Below are 22,963 nucleotides of genomic sequence, written 5' to 3'. Positions count from 1 at the left end.
AAAAAGGCAGCACCAGGTCACAGGTGTTTAAGGTAACTGGTGAATAGACAGTACATGAGGGGTGGAGCAATTTAGCAGTCTGACTGCATCCGGTTGGAGATTTAAGGTGTTTCAACTTCGAAAAAGTCTGCTCACAGATGCAGATGCTCCCGAAAACGGTAGTTACTTTGAGTGCATGTTTTATTGAGATCGGGGAGCTCACAATGGAAAGAGAAGCATAAAAATTAAACAATGTGCTTGAGTTTTGATTTTGGATGCATAAATGCGTTGATCTCCGGGAGCAGGTCGTTAAAACATTTCAAAACTCGCCCCGACTCAGCCAGCGGCTCTCAGTAAAGCACATCTTCAGCTCAGACAAGAATTCCTGAAACTGCCTGTAGTTAAGAGCATTAGCTTTAATGAAATTAACACAGGACACGAGGATTTTCAAAACGAAATCCCACTTAACTGCTTCGCAACACAGTTCAGTGGCTGCGGTCACTCATCTCGCTATTGATGCGCCAATCACTCCCCTCATGCTTGGAGTGCCACCCGTTGGATCGCTGCCGTATAATCTACTGAGACTCCGGGTGGCCAATTTTTGTTTCCTCTGTTATTTTTTTCCCCATTATAATACTGTGAGTTCGAAGATGAACAGCGGCCAGACAACATGTATTGCTGCTGTGGTTATAGGGGCCGGTCAAATTAAAGCATCGGGCCGTATACGGCCCGCGGGCCGTAGTTTGATGACCCCTGGCCTAACCAATCTGCTGACTTGAATTCTATTAAAGACAATATAGTACAAATAGGCTGAATTTAACAATAATGCCAAAAAAGCTCATTATTTCTTACCATAGACGCCTCAATGCTGTAATTTTTGGCAATTGCTTTGAAACTAAATACTATTAATACAACAGTAATACAGTGTGCTGTCTGAATCTGTCTTTTAACATTTTTGATTAAAACCTAATGTGTATATTTCAAAGTGGATTTTTCTACTGGAAGTATTTCAAATAACAAACCTAAAAGTGGTGTAATTGTTTATCCTTAACGTTAACACTATCATACCAAAATAAGAAAAATGTAAATAAAGAACATACAACAGTAATGTTCAAATCTTTAATGTTTCAACTAATTAAATTAAATGTATGGTTTTTTTTATACACCTCTATTCCAAATGTGATAGCTGCAACCTAGTTAAAAGAAAAAGTTGGAATGTGGGCATGTTAACCATGATTTCTTTTCAATAATTGATTCATGCTTTGCGTAATGGAGTCTTCACTTATAGATGCAGCAGTGCTCCTGGTCTTAATTTACTACTGTTTCAACTTTGTAAGTAAATTGATAAAGTTAAATACATAAAGTTAGAAATTAAGATTTTATTTTAATTTGATTTTGTAAGAATTAATATACAAAAACAAATTACATTGCTAGGCATTAATAAAATGTTTACATTGTATATGCTTCTTACTGTAGTTTAGGATAATTAAGTGCACTGTTTACACGGACGCTTAAAGTATAATCAGATAATGGCTAAAATCTGGTAACTTTGCTGTATGATGCACCAGGGACTTATTTTGACTGGTAGTTTAGAAACAGACTATTATTTTGTACTCCCACCCCTAATTCAGTACAGGTCCTTTGAAAACAACTTGGATTTATTATATTTGTGTGTTTTTATAACTTAGATCAAAACTAAAATGTTACAGTTTTTGTGTTTAACCAAAACCCTTGTCAAAGTAAAAGAGGTTTGGAGATAGACTGGAGTAGAAGCCTTACCATCTGCTTATTAAAGTTAGCCACAACTTCCTCAAATGCCATGTCTTTGGTCTCATCAGCCTTTCCCAGCTTCTGCATCATCTATAAACAAGAACAGACACACACACATTGTAACAACCTGCAATTTCCAGCAGCCTCTGTACCCTGTTCTGCCCCCAGCTGAGTGACCACAGCTCTCAGAATCACCTTAATACTAACACCTGAACCTTTTTCAACATCAACAAAGTGCTTAATAAACTCTTCTATTCCGTCCCCTCAGCATATAGCATTATATCCATTATGTACCTTTGCTCTGCTCCTTTTTTCTCTGCATTTCATAGTCACTGTACACTGTAGTACTGTATAGATGGATTCTTTTGTATTGGTGTTGGGCTTTGTATTAATCAAAGTTGTAATTCACAGGCACTTTAGCACATCATAGTCATCACACTGTTGTTATTAACATTTCTTCATTGTGTGTGTGTGTTTGTAATTCTCACAATGGTGCATAATATTTATCTGGCAGTGGTTTGTAGTTGTGTCTGGTTTTGTGCACTTTGTGTTTTTTATTGTATATTTATAAAATAATAATATAGAAATTTTCAAAATAAACGGCAGGGTCACTTAATCATCACTCAATCATAAGGACTTCTTGTCACATTAATCAGAGAACAACTAGCACACCTGAACACAAACTCAGGGGTCACTTATCAATTGTGAGGAAACTTAAAAAAAAAAAAAAAAATAATAAAAAAAAATATATATATTTATTTTATACACAGTGCCATCAGAAAGTATTCACACCCCTTCACTTTTTCCACATTTTGTTACGTTACAGACATATTTGAAAACCGATTTGAGTATAGTTTTCTTTTAAAAAATCTACACGAAATAGCCCATAATGACAAAGTGAAAACATGTTTTCAGACATTTTTTGTAACTCTTTTAACATTTAAACATAATAGGTACATAAGTATTCATACCCTTTGCTATGACGCTCAAAATTGAGCTCAGGTGCATCCAGTTTACACTGATCATTCTTGAGATGCTTCTACAACTTGATTGGAGACCACCTATGGTAAATTCAGTTGATTGAACATAATTTGGAATGGCACACACTTGTCTATAAAAGGTCTCACAGTTGACAGTGCATATCAGAGCAGAAACCAAGCAATGAAGTCAAAGGAATTGTCTTTAGACCTCCGAGACCGGATTGTGTCAAGGCACAAATCTGGGGAAAGGTACAAAAAAATTTCGGCAGCATTGAAGGTCCCAAAAAGCACTGTGGTCTCCATTATTCGGAAATGGAAGAAGTTTGGAACCACCAGAACCCTCCCTAGATCTGGCCGCCCGACCAAACTGAGTAATCGGGGAAGAAGGGCCTTGAAGCATGCTCAATAATCCAGGTACACAAATCCACAAAGTTGAATCAGTTCATCTGGACACAAGTTTGTAGGGATACGTTTCGCCACTCAATCCAAGTGACTTCTTCAGTCTGAGCTGGTGGTGAATACCCCAACCTAATATGCAGCCGATTTGCATAACGACCGATCACCTCCCATTGCATAACAATGGAATTGGTGATCAGGTGCATATGCAAATCACAATGACCATTAATTACAATGGCCATGTGTGCCTTTCACATATGATTGGGGTATAACTCCTATTACGGCGTTGTAAGATGGTGAGAGATGTACTCTCAGGCCCCCTCCCCGGTTCAGAGATGGTCGTTCCCTCTTCACTTAGATGGCCTCTTTGACTCCCCGTTCAAACCAGCGTACCTCCTTGTCAAGGATCTGCACATCGTCATCATTAAATGAGTGGCCGCTGGCTTGCAGGTGAGTGTAAACGGCAGAGTCCTGGCCAGAAGAGGTTGATCTTCTATGTTGGGCCATCCATTTGGCCAGTGGCTGTTTAGTTTCCCTGATGTACAGTTTCCGGCAACCCTCCCGGCACCTAACAGCATAGACTACGTTACTCTGTTTGTGTCGAGGTACTTAGGGTCCTTAGGGTGAACTAATTTCTGGCGTAGCGTGTTTTGGGGTTTGAAAGCAACTGAAACACGGTGTTTGGAGAATATCCATCTCAATTGGTCTGCTACTCCCGCCACATACGGAATCACCACTGGTTTGCGCTTAGACCGTGGTTGTCCTTCTCCTCCCTTCGATCCACTGGAGCCATGTTTGGGCATTTTTCCCGCTTTTACGAATGCCCAGTTGGGATTACCACATTCCCCCAGGGCCTTCTTGACATGAGATTTCTCTCTATCCTTGGTCTGTGGGGATGCTGTTCGCCCGGTGGTGCAGTGTCCTGATGACTCCTAGTTTGTGCTCCAATGGATGATGGGAGTCAAACCTTAAGTACTGGTCTGTGTGTGTTGGTTTGCGGTACACATTTACTTTCAAACGTCCCCCATCTTGAATAGCAATTTCACAGTCTAAGAAGGCTAAACTGTTGTTGCTTGCATCCTCCCTTGTGAACTTGATGTGTTTGTCCACCGAGTTGATGTGGTCCGTGAAATGTGGTACATACAATTTCGGCAGCATTGAAGGTCCCAAAAAGCACTGTGGTCTCCATTATTCGGAAATGGAAGAAGTTTGGAACCACCAGAACCCTCCCTAGATCTGGCCGCCCGACCAAACTGAGTAATCGGGGAAGAAGGGCCTTGGTCAGAGAGGTGACCAAGAACCCAATGGTCACTAAGGCAGAGCTCCAGTGTTCCCTTGTGGAGATAGGACAACCATCCAGTAGGTCAACCATTGCTAACACACTCCACCAATCAGGCCTTTATGGTAGAGTGGCCAGATGGAAGCCCGCTTAAGGATTCTCAGACCAGAGGAATCAAAATTCTCTGGTCTGATGAAACCAAAATAGAACTTTTTGGCCTGAACTACAAGCGTCATGTCTGGAGAAAAACAGGCACTGCTCATCGCCTGGCTAACACCATCCCTACTGTCAAGCATGGTGGTGGCAGCATCATGCTGTGGGGATGTTTTTCTGCGGCAGGAACTGGGCGACTAGTCCGCATAGAGGGTAAGATTACAGCAGCCAAATATTGAGAGATTCTTCAAGAAAACCTGCTTCAGAGTGCTCTGGAACTCAGACTAGGGCGACGATTCATCTTCCGACATGACAATGACCCAAAGCACACAGCCAAGATAACAAAGGACAGGAGCAGTCTGTGAATGTCCTTGAGTGGCCCTGCCAGAGCCCAGACTTGAATCCAATTGAACATCTCTGGAAAGACCTAATAATGGCTGTCTACAGACGCTGCCCATTAACCTGACTGAGCTTGAGAGGATCTGCAGAGAAGAATGGGAGAAAATGCCCAAAAACAGGTGTGCCAAGCTTGTACAGACATACCCAAGAAGACTTGAGGCTGTAATTGCTGCCAACGGTGCTTCAACAAAATATTACGCCATGAGTGTGAATACTTTTGTACCTATTATGTTTAAATGTTTACATTTAAAATAATTTAACAAAAATGTCTGAAAACATGTCATTATGGGCTATTTCATGTAGATTTTTTAAAAGAAAACTATACTCAAATCGGTTTTCAAATATGTCTGTAACGTAACAAAATGTGGAAAAAGTGAAGGGGTGTGAATACTTTCTGATGGCACTGTATATAAGATGGGTCCAAAGTCCAAATGGGAACACTGCAGGGCAGAATTACACTATAGATAATATAATATAGATTTACACTTCCTTCACCTACTGCCATGTTTGGAAGCTGTAAGGAAACCAGCATACCAAGTAGAAACCAACATGTAAAAGAGGAGCACCTTAGGCTAAACACAGACAGTGACTGTAGCCAAAAGCCTAAGATTGGACCATGAAGCCAAGAAACACCATCTAATTTTTACTTATTGCCTTTTATATATCATTTGCTTCAATAATTTTAATTATTATTATAATTATTATTATCATTGCCATGTTGTTGTTAAACACCATATAGTTGATTCTGACTTCTGGCGACCACATGGGTAGTGTTTCTCCAGAACACCTTTGGTTTAAGTCTCTTGATGCATGCTCAATAATCCAGGTACACAAATCCACAAAGTTGAATCAGTTCATCTGGACACAAGTTTGTAGGGATACGTTTCGCCACTCAATCCAAGTGACTTCTTCAGTCTGAGCTGGTGGTGAATACCCCAACCTAATATGCAGCCGATTTGCATAACGACCGATCACCTCCCATTGCATAACAATGGAATTGGTGATCAGGTGCATATGCAAATCACAATGACCATTAATTACAATGGCCATGTGTGCCTTTCACATATGATTGGGGTATAACTCCTATTACGGCGTTGTAAGATGGTGAGAGATGTACTCTCAGGCCCCCTCCCCGGTTCAGAGATGGTCGTTCCCTCTTCACTTAGATGGCCTCTTTGACTCCCCGTTCAAACCAGCGTACCTCCTTGTCAAGGATCTGCACATCGTCATCATTAAATGAGTGGCCGCTGGCTTGCAGGTGAGTGTAAACGGCAGAGTCCTGGCCAGAAGAGGTTGATCTTCTATGTTGGGCCATCCATTTGGCCAGTGGCTGTTTAGTTTCCCTGATGTACAGTTTCCGGCAACCCTCCCGGCACCTAACAGCATAGACTACGTTACTCTGTTTGTGTCGAGGTACTTAGGGTCCTTAGGGTGAACTAATTTCTGGCGTAGCGTGTTTTGGGGTTTGAAAGCAACTGAAACACGGTGTTTGGAGAATATCCATCTCAATTGGTCTGCTACTCCCGCCACATACGGAATCACCACTGGTTTGCGCTTAGACCGTGGTTGTCCTTCTCCTCCCTTCGATCCACTGGAGCCATGTTTGGGCATTTTTCCCGCTTTTACGAATGCCCAGTTGGGATTACCACATTCCCCCAGGGCCTTCTTGACATGAGATTTCTCTCTATCCTTGGTCTGTGGGGATGCTGTTCGCCCGGTGGTGCAGTGTCCTGATGACTCCTAGTTTGTGCTCCAATGGATGATGGGAGTCAAACCTTAAGTACTGGTCTGTGTGTGTTGGTTTGCGGTACACATTTACTTTCAAACGTCCCCCATCTTGAATAGCAATTTCACAGTCTAAGAAGGCTAAACTGTTGTTGCTTGCATCCTCCCTTGTGAACTTGATGTGTTTGTCCACCGAGTTGATGTGGTCCGTGAAATGTGGTACATACATTTTTTTTCTCATCAACCTCTTTATCCTGGTCAGGGTTGTGGCAAGTCCGATTTAACTGGCAAACACTGGGCACAAGGAAGGAACACTGTGAACAAAGAGCCAATTCTTCTGTCATCCCCATCCCCTTACAGACATAGCCAATCATGTCTGTATAGACAACCAGACAGCAGATCGCACTTGCCGGCATTCAAACCCGGATCTCAGCGGTAGTGGACTAGCACCACAAAATTGCTTACTTAATTTACATATAGCACATTTATATCTAATTTATATATCCGTAGGCTGTTTTTTCCTAGAGCGGAAAGGTGGCTAAGTGGGTAGGACTGTTGCCAAACACAGCAGGGTTATGCACAAGAGCATGTCCAACTCTGAATGGCTCAAAAATTATGGTTTTTAAAAGACCTAGTCAAAATACTTGAACTTATCACAATGCTGTGGTATGACCTTAAAAGGACCTTTTATGCTCAAAAGCTAATTTGGCTGAATTAAAGCAATTAATACATCACAATTTTTAAATAAAAAATGAACATTGAAAACTCATGTTCTACTCATCTATTATTACCTTGCATAATTATCTAAATTTTAGAATGCCGTTATTGTCATTGCACAGTGCACAATGTAATTTTTGTCTGTGACAAACCTGCAAAAATCAGAAAGGGCCTAGTATATTTTTTAAACTCTAACTGTAAAAGGGTGAAGTCACCTTATATGCAATGTCTAATGTCTAAAGTGTGAACAGTGCTTTCATTTTTCAGTTAGTTTCAGTTCTACATTTTTCCAATTCTACAGGATGTCATATGACTTAGTATAGAAGGCCATTCAAAGACAGCTTGTAAAATTACAACTGTAAAGAGTAAAACAGTACAAATAAAAAAGGGAAAAAGGTTAAAGAGAAGTAGGAAGGATTAAGAATGGAAAGTAAAGGCTTGATCAAACAACAAGTGAACTTTCTCTGAATTAGGACAGGAAATCAACATAGTTTGCATTATGTTCAAGTGGACAAGAAGAATGTGTTTTGTGTGAGCTACCCATTAAAACAATTGTTACAATGCATACAAACACATGAATACATAATAAAAAGACAACAAAAAAACACTAAAACATACAAAACAAATTTTGGTACCACTATACCAGTTTCTGAGAATTGCATTTGCCTTCTTTCCATTTTAATATAGTAAATTTAATTTGGTCCAAATAACAAATTACAATAAAGTCAAAGGATTGGTTAAAACAAGTCAGGTTCAAATACAGAAACTCATTTTGCAAGATTCAAAACCATCTTAAAGACACATCTCAGAGGTAGATTCAGTTCATCATAAAGAAATGTAGAAAATCTGAAATTACAGCTACTCTACCTTAGTCATGCCATAAATGGCAGGTCTTGTGATCTAATATACTGAAACTTTTGGCTTGAAATAGTTTGTGTGGCATTAATTTAACAACACGCATCAGTTATGCAAAACCATGTACACTGCAAAATATGGAAGTGGTGTCATCAGGATACTTTTCAGCAGCCAGAAATGACAGTTGGAATTCAAACATGAATGGTACATAGTTCAGAAAGGTCAGCTGAAAGGTATGTCTAGTCACATTTAGCAAAAGTACACTTATTGGCAAACAGTTCTGAACAAAACAAAAAAATGGACTAAATTTGCTTCATGGCCTTGTGCTTTATTTTGACGTAGTTAAATGTATACATTTAAAAGGTAAAAAGCATAGAACAACCTTGACATTGTAGTTTTAAGAGGACTACACATTTTAGGGGTGACAGCACTTACTAGTGATAATGCACCACAGCTGACTCTGGGGCTATATGATGAAGCCAGGAGTTCAGAAAGTCTTTGCTTTGTTATCAACCCAGCTTGTAACGTTGTAGGTGCAATACATCACTATACATCTTTTGAATGGGGACAAGCACTTGTAAAATGTCTATATTAGCATAAAACATATTACTTAAACACAGTTTTTTAAACTGTGTTTAATTCTAAAATGCTTTGTTTTCCACCAACCTAAACTATACTACATTATGTGGAACACAGGAAATGCACAGAGCAGAAAAACAGTGATTAAAAACTCTGACAGGTAAGTGCATAATAGGATTTTAACTTCTTGATGCTGTTTCAGTTTTTAAATGTCTTCCCTTCAGGACTTTAAATATTAATTGCATGAAAAATATTGATCACAGTCCTGTTAGCTTAAACTGTTTTTTATATTGTTTAGATTGTATTGTTTGTCCCAAACTGACAGCAATGTGGTTCAGCAGGTGGTGCTGTGCGCGCCTTCTAAACAGGTTTTTTAATATTATTTAAATGGTATTTAATGTTACAAACTGGAAACAATGTCAGTCATACTATAATTTGTGTAAATCACAAAACCAAGTCAATAATTGTTAAGCAATCAAAGGTTATAGCAATCTCTTAAAACTCCTCCATTTTAGTTTCCTACAGATGGCTGCAAACCATGGTAAAAAGATACAGTAAAGAGATAAAGCTGCGGCCTATATCGAAGCATCTGTTGATAAACGAATATGACAAAAAAAATTATGATATTCCAAAGATATTCACAAAATACCAAACCATCCAGTTTATCAATATTGCAGGTCAATTGCAGGTAAATCTACACAAAAGGCAAAGACACTACAAACAATACAAAGGTAGTCCAAAAATGATCTAGGACAATGGTTGCTTGTTGTCAGCCAAAACAAAAACTTCAAAGGAGTTCATACATCGTATCTATTGCCAAGGCATAAAGAAATCATTATGGAAAGGTTAAGAACTGCTCACTGAAGACAAAGGATCACCAATAATCTGAAGGGAGTAGAAAGCCAGTCAACACCTTGAGAATTAAAGACCTCATTATCTCAACCAACATTTCACAAGTTATGGTCTCTGCTAGGGAGATGCTCTTGGAAATCACAAAAAGTGTGGAGTTTCACATTACAATCCATTTTTTTGCCTATCTCGGGATATTGTCTGCTTTAAAAGATATATGCTGTTTTGCCTATCTCGGGATATTGTCTGCTTTAAAAGATATATGCTGTTCATAAATGTGCCCAATCATGCAATGTGAAATGTCTTGAAGCTTTTTAAAAATTATTGCTACAATTTCCAAAGTTTCACATTTTGAGGAAAATAAATAGTACTGACACAAAAGCTGGCCAATTTCTGGGACATAACATATGCGTTAGGAGAAAATATTACTACACAGGCTACCACAGAGAACACTTTAGCTTGCTAGAATACAGCGTTTAATTTTTTTAATTATAGTTTCCATAATCAAATCTATAAAAAAGATGTGATGTTATTAATTTGATGGGAGTAGCCTAGTGGGTAGAGCTGGAAATTACCAGCTGGAAGGTTGTAAGTTCAAATCTCAGCTCTGCTATGTCGCCACTGTCAGACTATAGGTTATCCTGTAATACCTTTAAACAACAGAAACAGAAAGGTAATCAAATAAAACTGTCTGCACTTTCTGTTTATTTCTGCTTTGTTTTAATGAGCATCAATTGTAAAATATTTTTGTTACAGCAATGCCAAGAAGATGAGCTACAGAGCTGCAGAGAAGGTAAAAGGTGTCAAAAGACACCTCATGAAATACATAAGGATTTGCCAAGTACCTGTTAAGAAAGACTCTTATGTGTCTTATGTGTCTGCAAGCCAAACCCCATGCTCTTCAGAGCTCGTCAGAGCTATTTAATCATAATCTATTATCTGCAACTACACAGACATGTTGCAGTTTTTGTAGTGAAGACTACTATAATACAAATAATCTACTTTAATTATAACAATATAACAGACACTTGTGGTCAACATTAATGACACCCCTATATATTAAGTACACCATGCAAATATGTTCTTAAATGAAGTGTTTAGTAAAACTGTTATGTTTGATACAGAAAAGCACAAAAAAAATTCATAAATAAAACATTGGCAGAAAAAAGGGATACAAAATTGAAAACAATGCCAGGACATGATCAATGGCACCCTTTATTGAGTTTGAAACAAAATCAGTCTAACCTTGGATTCTTAAAAGCCCTTCCTGTAAACATTTAGGAGCTTGAGAGAACTGCAGTGGAAGAGTGAAAGAAACTACCAGAAGACAGGTGCAAGAAGCTTAAAGAAGGCTACAAAATACGTCTGGAGGCTGTCATTGCTACCAACGGTTGTGTAATCAAGTATTAGGGAAATGCTCCTATAATCCTGTCCATGTCATATACTATTCCTCTTTTTTCCTTTTTTAAATGACGGCATGCATGTTGACAGGTCAACATTTTAGTTAAATGTATTTGTACATGCTATTAAAATACTCTAATGATACAAAGTTGGTATCCACTTATTTCTAAAGATTTTCTATACTATACAATCAGGGGGGGGGGGGGGGGGGGCGGCACGGGGGTTAAGTGGGTAGCACTGTCACCTCACAGCAAGAAGGTCCTGGGTTCGATCCCCAGGTGGGGTGGTCCGGGTCATTTCTGTGTGGAGTTTGCATGTTTTCCCCATGTCCGCGTGGGTTTCCTCCGGGTGCTCCGGTTTCCTCCCACAGTCCAAAGACATGCAAGTGAGGTGAACTGGAGACCCTAAATTGTCCATGACTGTGTTCGATATAACCTTGTGAAGTTATGAACCATGTGTAATGAGTAACTACCATTCCTGTCATGAATGTAACCAAAAGTGTAAAACATGACGTTGAAAAGTAAACAAACAAACAAACAAATCAAGGGTGCAAATAAGGTTGACCAAAACTGTACAAGTGTACAGATAACAATTTTGTATGCACTTGGTACTGAACATGTCCCCAATGTATCCATCAGATCCTTAAAGGTGGTCTACAGTTTCAGGTCTACAGTTGCTTTGTCCCCATTTTTGGATTTTAATAATACCAGGTCATTAAAGTGCAGTAATTTCAAAAATGTAAAAATTTATTTTGCTTTAAAAATCTTGCCCCATTTCCAGAAAAGCTGGGACATTTTGTAAAATGCAATAAAAAGAAGACTCTGTGATTTTTAACCTGCTTATTGTGTGTTTATTCTGTTAAATCTTTATTTAATAGACAGAAAAAGTCCAATGTTTTCAATGATCAACTTTATTGTAAATATGAACAAATTTAATTCCTGCAACATACTTCAAAAAAGCTGGGACAGAGGCATGTTTAGCACTGTGTTCCATCAGCTTTCCTATTAAAGAGACTTTTTTAATTGTCTGGGAACTGAATACATTAATGGTGGTAATTTGAGATTAATTTTTCTTAATTTCTCTTGCTTGATTTGAGACATCAGCTGCTCAACTGCTGAAGGTACTTTTACACATATAAATGTTATACATGCTGTGGGCACTGATACACTGCCATACCATAACAGATGTTGCATTTTACAACTTTTGATGATGTTTGGCACAGAGAACTCAACATCTGTTTTTACCTGAAAACAAGCTGAAATGTGTACTCTGACAACAGCACACATTTCCACTGTCTTTTAGTTAATCTGAGATGAGCTTGAGCCCAGGAAGCTTGGCGTTGTTTCTGTACAGAACTGATGTTTGGCTTTCTCTTTGCGTAACAGAGTTGCATTTCTTGATGCACCCCCAAACTGCGTTAGGTGGCAATGGTTTTCTAAAGTACTCCCACCCATATGGCTATATTTATTACAATATCATTATAGTTTTATGTGCAATGCCATCTGAGGGCTCAAAGATCACAAACATTTAACAGTGGTTTTCCGCCTTGTCCTACACAGACTGAGATTTCTCCGGATTTCCTGAATCTTTTCACAATAGTATGTATGGTAGATGGTGAAATCTTGTGTTGAGAAATGTTCTTTTTTAACTTACTGACAATTCTCTCATAACGTTTGCTGCAAAATGGTAAGCCACAACCCACCATAGCTTGAACTGACTGAACCTTTGATGAATTCTCCTTTTATGCCTAATCATGATTTCCTCAACTGTTAACAATTCACCTGCTTATTGTGTAATTTATTGTGTAAGTTTTAAAACCCTGTAACTTTAGTATTCTATAAACTTTCCACTATTATTTTGCCTGCCCAAACATTTTTGAGTGTGTTGCAGACATTCAATTTAAAATGCGTTTCTATTTAAAAAGTTAAATAAAGCTGATCAGTGAAAACAATGTTCTTTCTACTTTTGTCAGTATCACAGATACTTCTTTTTATTGCATTTTACAAAATGTCCCAACTTTTCTGGAAATTAAGTTTGTAGACACTTTTTACAAGCTCTCTAAATAACAGATCAATAATATTTTTTTCTTTAAATCCTGTGTGTGCATGTGTGTTTAACTGTGGGCAACTGGTGTTCAGTGACGTTCAAAAATACACCCTCAGATCATAAACCCTCATCAGATTTTTACAGCTGTCAGTTTGTCAGAGGGGATGGGTTCTAGAGGATTAACTTACTGCTATTTATAGCCTATCTATCTGCACCTGGTTAAAGGACATTCTGCTATGGAACAGGTGTTTTAGAGTATTTCTGTAAGAGGGTTTATAAAGTTTTGATTGACATACCATCTGTTCAATGGAAGCAGAGTACAGGGTATTTAGAGCTTGAAAGGGTTACTGGGCATTTCACTTTAAGACAGTCAGTCATGACTACAGAGTCCATTATGAGTATCTAATTTCAGAATGACCATGTAAATCTGATGCCTGATATATCACTACTGTTATTTCTTTATATTCTGATCTCACATTGACCATGTGACATGACCTAAGCAATGATTTAGGAATGTCACAGTTTAATAGCAGTCTTTGGTTGAGAATATGAATGTATTTTGAGTTATTAAAGCTCATAGCAGAAGCATGCAAGTAATTTGTATAAATAAAAGGGGAGTCATAGGACAAATTTAGTTTTTTTAAATCAATCAAAATAATCAGTGTATTGCAGACAACCTAATGAACTTACTATTCAATTAACATCTAGATATGCTCACGTTTGCACACGAGTATAAACTCTAGACACTCAATGACCCTGACCAGAACACAGTGGTTACTTAAGATGAATGAAGCTAAACAAAATAACTGGTTACTAAATATACTCCATTCAAATCTAATTGAAATTGCAAGCAGGAGTGAAATCATTTCCTAAAATGTAGCATAACGGTGTAACCTTTAGCCAGACAAGCACTGAGCTTGAACATGACACCTTAAACGTTTGCCCATTACAGTGATGTTATACCGTTTGCAATATATGCAGCCAATTCTAAAGATTAATTTAAAAATGTTTTAATGTAAAAGTTTTTTGTTGAATTTTGAGTAATAAACGTAAAAACGTAATTTTACAACTCATCACAGCAGAATAAAGGCTTAGACTAGGAAAACGTTACTTTCTAGAACCATATGTAAATACCCCCCCCCCCCCCTCTTCACACCTGTTTCCTCGTAACAAACTTTAAATGCAGAAGATTAACTTTTACGCCTGCACAAAAGGAGGTGACGTGCGAAAATTAAATATATTATATAGAAATATAGAAATTCGTGACATGTAGAGAGTTTCTGAAGCGCTGGCGAATGTTCAACAACAAGACTTCTTATACTACAATCAGTACTGATAACGAAATGTGTCTTCGAAATGTATGGCTCCTCCACACCAGTTTGGCATACGGTATTTCATACTGTTTATGGTGGAAATTACGCTTACCGACTAGATGCATTTGTCATTATATCAGATTTGTTCTCCCTGATCATGAGCAAGTCCTGATCAGAACTTTCCGGTCTCTGTTCACCACTGCAACTAGTTTACAGCATAGGTTAGTGTGTTCTACCCATTTTAATTTTCGTTTCTCTGCAGCAACATCAATTAAAGTAAACGGGATCACTAGGCGTTAGAATTACGTTTTAGTAAATATAAAAGTGTAAAAGACTTTTCCAGTAATAGCATACGCTGTCCCATTTCTACTGTGGCAACAGTAAACACCACTGAGTTTCTGTGGCTGTGACATTTAGGCAGCGTACAGACCGAAGAACATACAGACAAGTTTCATTAGGACTGTGGTTAAGCTCAATACGCAAAAAACAACAAGATAAAATGTGACTAAATCTGGCAGCATTTAGTAATATTTTATTTTTACTTTCTATTACCTTCTCTTGTGCCCGGTTTATCCTCTTCTGTACATTACTAGCCAGTTTTCCGGCGTTGACCCCCTTAGCTATTTCGGCCATGACACGCGTTTAAGTCTCCCAAATCTGTGGCAAATAAACAGCTTTAGAAATCTAAAAGTAGCCGAGAAAATTGAAGAAGAATCACGGAAATGAACGAGCGAAGCGTCTCAGAGAAACTACAGCAGGATCAATTCCCTACTCTATGACTGGGATCGCGAAGAACGGTAATTTATTCTTAGTAACTGCCCCTTTAAAAGGTGTTCCCACTCGAGATACTGTGATACTGTTGTTTAAACATTATAAGTCATAGGCGTACGAACTATATTTATTAGCCGATATTGTATGGTTCTTATAATAAACTCAGGAACGTAAACTTAGTAATCATTTACGTTATTTAAACATAGAAATACAGGTACTCTACCTAAAGTGTACCACTTGTCCCAGTTTAACAGTAATTGCCCAAGATGTTTCTTATGTCATATGTTTAGTAGGGTTATTGTAGTGGTCAAAGTATTAGAAATCTTTGTGAAAATACAGTTAAGGTATAAATTGACGTATAAGGTACGCATATCATGTCAGTCTTGGGATTTCAGTTATTTCTGCAACTTATTTTCTGTTATTACTGAGACTAAATGCACATACAATTTCTTAAATGTTTTACAATTTTAGTTTATTATAAGTTTTTTTTTATATATATATATACAAATTGTCACCTTAAAGTCTGAGTAAAGTTTGTTGTTAATTACATGGACAAAGAGTTAAGCAGCTCTTTACAGCTTAATATACATAACCTACTGAGTTCTAATGCTCAGAAATGTATCAGAAAGAAAAGTGTGTTACAACCTGTGTGTATAGCAAGATAAAAAGTTAAAAATTTAGACCTTCTCTGTTATTAAAAAACAAATTTCAATAAAATCCATGTATACATCCTTCTGTTTATACTTTGACAACATAAGACATGACATGGTAAAATTATGCAAATGGATAATTGGTAGGAATTTGGAGTAATGGAATGACAAACTTGTGTAAAGTGTTGTGTCGGTTGTGTTTAGACCACTATTTGAAGTCAATTAAAACAAGAAACTTAAATTGTTAACAAATGGCATCACTATATTTCTAAAGAACACTTAGTCTTGTACTCATAAGACAATTATACTACTTTTTGAAGTTCAATAAAATAAGCAAATTGAATTGTTATCAAATGCTCCCACTATATTGATGAAGAACTTCTGTTGCTTCTGTACTATTTTTGTTGTTTTTTAGGCAATTTTACTGTAGGAATTTGGAGTAATAGGATGGCAAACCAAGTGTCTATTCGGTTGTGTACAGATCACTTTTTTTCAATAACAAAGTAATTGTTATCAAATGCCACCACCATTATCATTATGAACACATACTCCTGTACTCATGTTGTGATGGAGACAATTGTACTGTAGAAATTTGGAGAAACTGGATGACTGAGTAACTGAACTTGCGTAAATTGTCTATTCGGTTTTGTTAAGAGCACTTTTTGAAGTCCAATAAAATAAGTAAATCATACTGTTATCAAATAACACCACATGAGCATGAGGAACACTTACTTAGTACCTATGTTGTGATTGTAAGACAATTTTACTGTAGGACTTGGAGTAACGAGATAACAAACTTATGTAAAGTGTTGATTCGCTTGTGTTCAGAACAGTTTTTGAAGTTCAAAAAAATAAGCAAATCAAGTTGCTACTTAATGACACCTGTACAGTCTTGAAGAAGACCTACTCTTGTACTAAACAAATGTGTTTCAGACATTTGATTTATGCATGTACTGATCTTATGAGTTTCAGATATTTTTACTGCAGAAATTTTTAGTAACGGGATGGCAAAATTATGAAAAGACTTACTCATCTACTGAATATTTGAGTTGCAGACCTTTTACTGTACTGTATTTACTCAAATCTTGTTCCATCCTTTTGCATTTCCAAAAAAAAAACAAAAAAAAAAACAACACTTTGGTTCTAACAGGTTTGAGCAGATTTGTGTTCTTCGACTGTTGTTTACCTAAACTTGAGAAATGAAATGTTCACTTTGGAAGCACTTCTGTAAGTCGCTCTGGATAAGAGCGTCTGCTAAATGCTGAAAATGTAAATGTAAATGTACTGTAGGAATTTGGAGTAATGGGATAGCAAACATATGTACATTTGTGTAAAACAGTACTTTAGAACACAATTTGAAGTCCAATAAAATAAGCAACTCAAATGTCAAATTATTATCAAATCACCCCACCAGACACTTGAAGAATACTTACTTTTCTACTGACTTTATAATGTTCATTTGACATTGTACTGACATAATGTACTGACATTTTACTGTGGAAAATGGGATTAATGGGATACATACATTATTCATTTATATTTACTCACCACAAGGTATTATTCAAACAGCCCGATTGTCAGGATCAGTAATAAATCACCATGATCAGATAATTAACATTCTGGACCCCCAGGTCTATACAGAGCCAAATAGGCACTTTAAAATATTTTGAAATCTTATTACTCCAAAATCCCACAGTAAAAACATTTGACACAACTGAATAGACACTTTACACAGGTTTGCCATCCCCTTACTCCAAATTCCTACAGTAAAAATGTCCTAAACTCAAATATTCAGTACACAAGTAAGTCTTGTTTAAGAATGTAGCGGTGTCATTTGATAACAATTTGATTGGCTTTTTTAAAATAAAATTTTAAAAATTGTCTACACAACTGAAGAGACACTTCAGATAAGTTTACCATCCAATTACTACAAATTCCAAAGGTAAAAATGACTAAAACTCATATATTCAGCACAGGAGAAAGTCTTGTTCAAGAATGTAGTGGTGTCATTTGATAACAATTTGAAATAGCTTATTTTATTGGACTTCAAAATGTCTGTACACAAACAAATGGGCACTTTACATAAGCTTGTTATCCCATTACAATTTGATTTGCTTATTTTATGGAATTATTTATTTTAATAATTTTGCCATTAAATTTCATTTTCTTAAAGTGTAAAAGTAAAAAACAGAAGGCTGGATTCTAAGTAGATAGGAAAGTGATTTTTAAAAAATAATAAGCCCATTGCAGTGTAAAGTTTACTTGTGTTACTAGTGTTCTTCATGGTCATAGTGGTGGCATTTGATAACAATTTGATTAGATTTTTTTTATTGTACTTCTTTCTATTGTGATCCTGTGGACAGTGTCAGCTGTTTTCCAGCTGCTTGTAACTTATAGCAAGCTTGTTGTGGGTTATTAAATTACATTTAAACATTTGAACATTGATTCTAAGCCAACATTTCATGTACTTTGTATGTATGGATGATTATTAGTACAGCTTTTCAGAATTTCCAGAATTTACTTAGTTAAGTTACATTATTGACTGAAAATGTGTAATCCTGTTTGATATCTATACAATGAGTTCAAGACTTTCCAACTGTAATGCTTGTGGCTACATCTGGTGTCTTATTACAGAAAAGTCCCATGCTGTAATCAATTATAATTACTAACTAGAATTTATGAGGCCATGCCACAAAAAACTAAATAAGGTTAAATGATTTTTCAGACTTCACAGTTCATTAAAAATAGTAGTAATTGAAAAATAGTAGTCTAAATGTATGTGTGTGCATATCTATACATACAAACCACATTTCAAGAAAAGTAAGCACATTTTGTAAAATGCAATAAAAACGTCATCTATAATCTGTTAATTTTCTTGACTCTTAATTTAACTGTCAAAAATACAAATAAAATATTTACAATGTTATAGTGACTATTCAATTGCATATAGTAAATATAAAGTAATTTTGAATTTGATGCCTGCCACACATTCAAAAACTAAAAGGAAGATTCCCAAAAGGCTCAGTCTTTGCAAGCAAACTTCTCTCATGGATTCATCAGAGAAGTTTTGCTAAAAAGAACATTGCTCAACATAAGAATGCAAATAATTTAAGTCTCTTACCATTTGCTATACATTATACTGTAAAATGATTCAGGAAATCAGGAAAAATTTCAATCTATTAAGGGCAAGGCCAGAAACCCCTGTTGAATGTGCATGAAACTTGAGAAACTGTAAGCTTCGAGTCTAAACTGTAAGTATTGTAAGTTGGATACACATAGCTTGTTTGCTTGACTGGCCTGCCTGGAGTCCAGATCTTTATCCTATTGAACATCATGAAAACGATAATCAGACCACTGTTTTCATTTAAAAAATTTTTATTAAAATACCTTTTGCCATGAATACAGGTTCCTTCTAATCTTATGCATCAGACTTAGTTCAAGCTGCAAATTGAAGCTTGCAGTTTTCACAATAACAAAAAATATGTTTGGTCACCAGTTATTTACACCACAGCCCAGATGTGACTGATGCCTTTTTATTGCAACATAGCACCAGAATACAGAGGGCATATGCACCTGATCCTCAGTATATATGCAACTCATTACACATGGACACAGTACAGTTGTTTTGATGCCAGACTTGCGCTTTATGTTTCTTAATTTGTTAAATTTTTACACTACAGTTCATACTTCATTTCACACTATTTTACTATTTTTGTATATGTATATTTGTAAACATACTTACCAATGCCTGGAGCATATTATTTAAGCATAAATAACCAAACTGACCCTATGCTTATTGCTAACTTAATGCTTATTCTAACCTCAAACCTAAACACTTAAAACAAAGGAATAGATCCCTAACCTGGATAATGCTACCCACAAGAACCGGCTCTGCTAAACCCTGTACTATGCTAGACTATGCTAATGCTAACTAACAATAAAAAAAACAATGAACAGATTCCTAAACAAACCCAACCAAGAAGAAACTTGGCCATCTTAACCGTAGTCTAAACTAAGTTGATTCCAACTCTAACGCAAGTTTAGGAATGGTTTGAGACTGCTTGCATGTTAATAAAAGTTATGATATACACTATATAAGTATTCGCTCATCTGCCTTCACATTCATATGAACTTGAGTGACATCCCATTCTTAATCCATAGGGTTTAATATGATGTCGGCACACCCTTTGCAGCTATAACAGCTTCAACTCGTCTGGGAAGGCTTTCCACAAGGTTTAGGGGTGTGTTTATGGAAATTTTTGACCATTCTTCCAGAAGCGCATTTGTGAGGTCAAGACACTGATGTTGGACGAGAATTCTTGGCTCGCAGTCTCCACTCTAATTCATCCCAAAGGTGTTCTATTGGGTTGAGGTCAGGACTCTGCAGGCCAGTCAAGTTCTTTCACACCAAACTCGCTCATCCATGTCTTTATGGACCTTGCTTTGTGCACTGGTGCGCAGTCATGTTGAACAGAAAGGGGCCATCCCCAAACTGTTCCCACAAAGTCGGGAGCATGAAATTGTCCAAAATCTCTTGGTATGCTGAAGCATTGAGTTCCTTTTACTGGAACTAAGGGGCCGAGCCCAACTCCTGAAAAACAACCCCACACCAAACTTTACACTTGGCACAATGCAGTCAGACAAGTGGCAACTGACAAACCCAGACTCGTCCAACGGATTTCAGACAGAAAAGCGTGATTTGTTACTCCAGAGAACAAGTCTCCACTGCTCTAGAGTCCAGTGGCGGCGTGCTTTACACCACTGCATCCAACACTTTACATTGCGCTTGGTGATGTAAGGCTTGAATGCAACTGCTCGGCCATGAAAACCCATTCCATGAAGCTCTCTGTGCACTGTTCTTGAGCTAATCTGAAGGCCACATGAAGGTGGCCTTGGAGGTCTGTAGTGGTTGACTGCAGAAAGTTGGCAACCTCTGCACACTATGACCCAGCACTTGTCATTTTACATGGCCTACCACTTCGTGGCTGAGTTGCTGTCATTCCCAATCGCTTCCACTCTGTTATAATACCACTGACTGTGGAATCTTTAGTAGTGAGGATATTTCACGACTGGACTTGTTGCACAGGTGGCATCCTATTACAGTACCACGCTGGAATTCACTGAGCTCCTGAGAGGCAGGGTTTTGAAGGAGGAGTAAAATGTCATCTGCATATAGGAAGATTTTGTGTTCTAAGTTTGGTGTCTTAATATATTTGCATTTTGTACGATACTGACTGCTAATGGTTCTATTAAAATGTTTAAACAGGAATAGTGAGTTTTGAACAGGAATTGTCTGTTTTACCACCACTTTATCTTATTCAGGGTTGCGGTGGGTCCGATTCACTGGGCAAAAGGCAGTGATGGAATTATATGTTCTGTTACATGTCAGCCTAGGGTCTTTAAGTATCTCCTGTACCAAAATGACACACACCTGTTTCACACTATAGTGAGCTTCACAATACAAATTTATTTACAATAGATTCAATAATACAGTCAAACCAAGCTCTCTCTCCAGGGGTAAGCAAGGCCAAAATAATAAACAAAACCCACACTAACTTCAGTGGTGCTTTATTGGCATGAATGTAATTAGATACACTATTGCCAAAGCGGTAAACAATAAACAGTAAATAGAAATGAGAAAATAAGATACATATATATAAAAACAATAATAATAAAAAAATAACTAATAAAACAGATTAAAAATACAACTCTAGAATTAAAGTTATTTACAGGATTATTAGTGATCAATAAAGAAGGTCAAAGAAAAATTAATAAAATAAATAAAAATAAAAACCATGTAATATCAGTAAAAATCAATAATAATTTGTGCTCGGCCTCACTGGTTGTCCCTCAGATTGTGACACGCTGCTACAAATTGTGCAGCGTGTGTGATCAGTCCTCTCTTCTCTCCCAGTTTGTGTGTGTTACTGCAGTGTAGGAACTCAGGGGAGATGCTGCTGATCTTCCCATAGTACAGACTCCTCATAGAGCTGTACTTGGGGCACTCTGTCTCCACCACTGCCAGCTCACAGTGAGAGCACAGCCTGGCCTCTCTGGGTGTCCAGCTCTGTCTGCGCCGCCCGGTCTCGATGGCCAGGCTGTGCTCACTGAGTCTGTACATCGTCAAAACCTTCCTCAGTTTTTTCTCTTTCATTTCTCTCAGGTAAGCCGCCAGAGAGTAATCTCGGTTCAGGGCTGAGTAGCACTGGAGTCTGTGTTGTTGTTGAATTGTCTCAGTCCAGTATTTAATGTAATTTTCTTTTTGTTTGGTTATAATTTGGTTGGGTCTAATGTTTTGGGCGAGTGTGTGGTGAGGCTGATTGGTGTGTGTGATGTTAGTGTGTTTTAGGTCACTGAGACTCAGGACCAGCTAGGTTAGGGAACTCCTTTCCATGTTCAGCTCTTGGCATGTCAGCGCTTTATAATGGAGTGAGTGGGGGTCACTGGATTTTATATGTTTCCAGAAGTTTAGAGCTCTTTTCTGAATGCAGAATATTAGTGGGTATTGTCCCAATTCTGCCCTGCAGGCCGTGTTGGGGGTCTTCCTCTGCACACTGAGAAGATTTCTGCAGAACTCTGTGTGCAGAGTTTCAATTGGGTGCTTGTCCCAGTTAGAAAAATCATTTTGGGTTAGGGGCCCCCACACCTCACTACCATACAGTGCAATGGGTTCGATTACAGATTTAAATATTTTAAGCCAAATTGTAATGGGTATTTCAAACTGAATTGATTTCTTAATGGCAAAAAGAGCTCTCCTTGCTTTTTCTTTAAGTTCCTTCACAGCCAAGCCAAAACTTCCAGTGGAGCTTATTGTTATGCCCAAATAAGTGTATGCTTTTGTATGTTCTATTTGTGTGTTATTAATTGTAAAAATATAATTCCCCTGACTTTTACACCTTTTTTGGAAGACCATAATTTTGGTTTTTTGGTGGTTTATTTTCAAAGCCCATGTCTCACAGAAGTTCTCCAACAGTTCTAGACTTAGTTTTAGTCCCTCTCTTGTAGGTGACAGTAAGACGAGGTCATCTGCATAGAGGAGACATTTAATGCTGGTGTCACCTAAAGTGAGACCAGGTATGTTACTGGATTGATCCAGTTTTT

The 22,963-nt window shown here is 37.4% G+C and overlaps 1 protein-coding gene across 3 annotated transcripts in view; it reads right to left on the bottom strand.

Moving 5' to 3' along the window:
- The window catches only part of bin1b (bridging integrator 1b), a 51,870-nt gene extending 36,667 nt beyond the window's left edge, over positions 1-15,203 (bottom strand). The window contains exons 1-2 of one of the 3 annotated variants that reach the window (XM_062996768.1): positions 14,994-15,203; positions 1,759-1,839 (exon numbers count right to left, since the gene is read on the bottom strand). In XM_062996768.1, the coding sequence (XP_062852838.1) occupies positions 1,759-1,839; positions 14,994-15,074 (162 nt within the window). In that variant the 5' untranslated portion in view covers positions 15,075-15,203. Of the gene's footprint in view, positions 1-1,758; positions 1,840-14,553; positions 14,635-14,993 lie in introns of those variants that run through there. The other 2 variants (XM_062996769.1, XM_062996770.1) reach the window with 2 other exon arrangements.
- Between the last annotated feature and the right edge of the window lie 7,760 nt (positions 15,204-22,963).

This window comes from Trichomycterus rosablanca, chromosome 6, assembly GCF_030014385.1.
Source record: "Trichomycterus rosablanca isolate fTriRos1 chromosome 6, fTriRos1.hap1, whole genome shotgun sequence".
Classification (NCBI taxonomy): Eukaryota; Metazoa; Chordata; class Actinopteri; order Siluriformes; family Trichomycteridae; genus Trichomycterus; species Trichomycterus rosablanca.
Note: the sequence above shows the minus strand (reverse complement) of the source record. Positions and strands in the feature narration are given on the sequence as shown.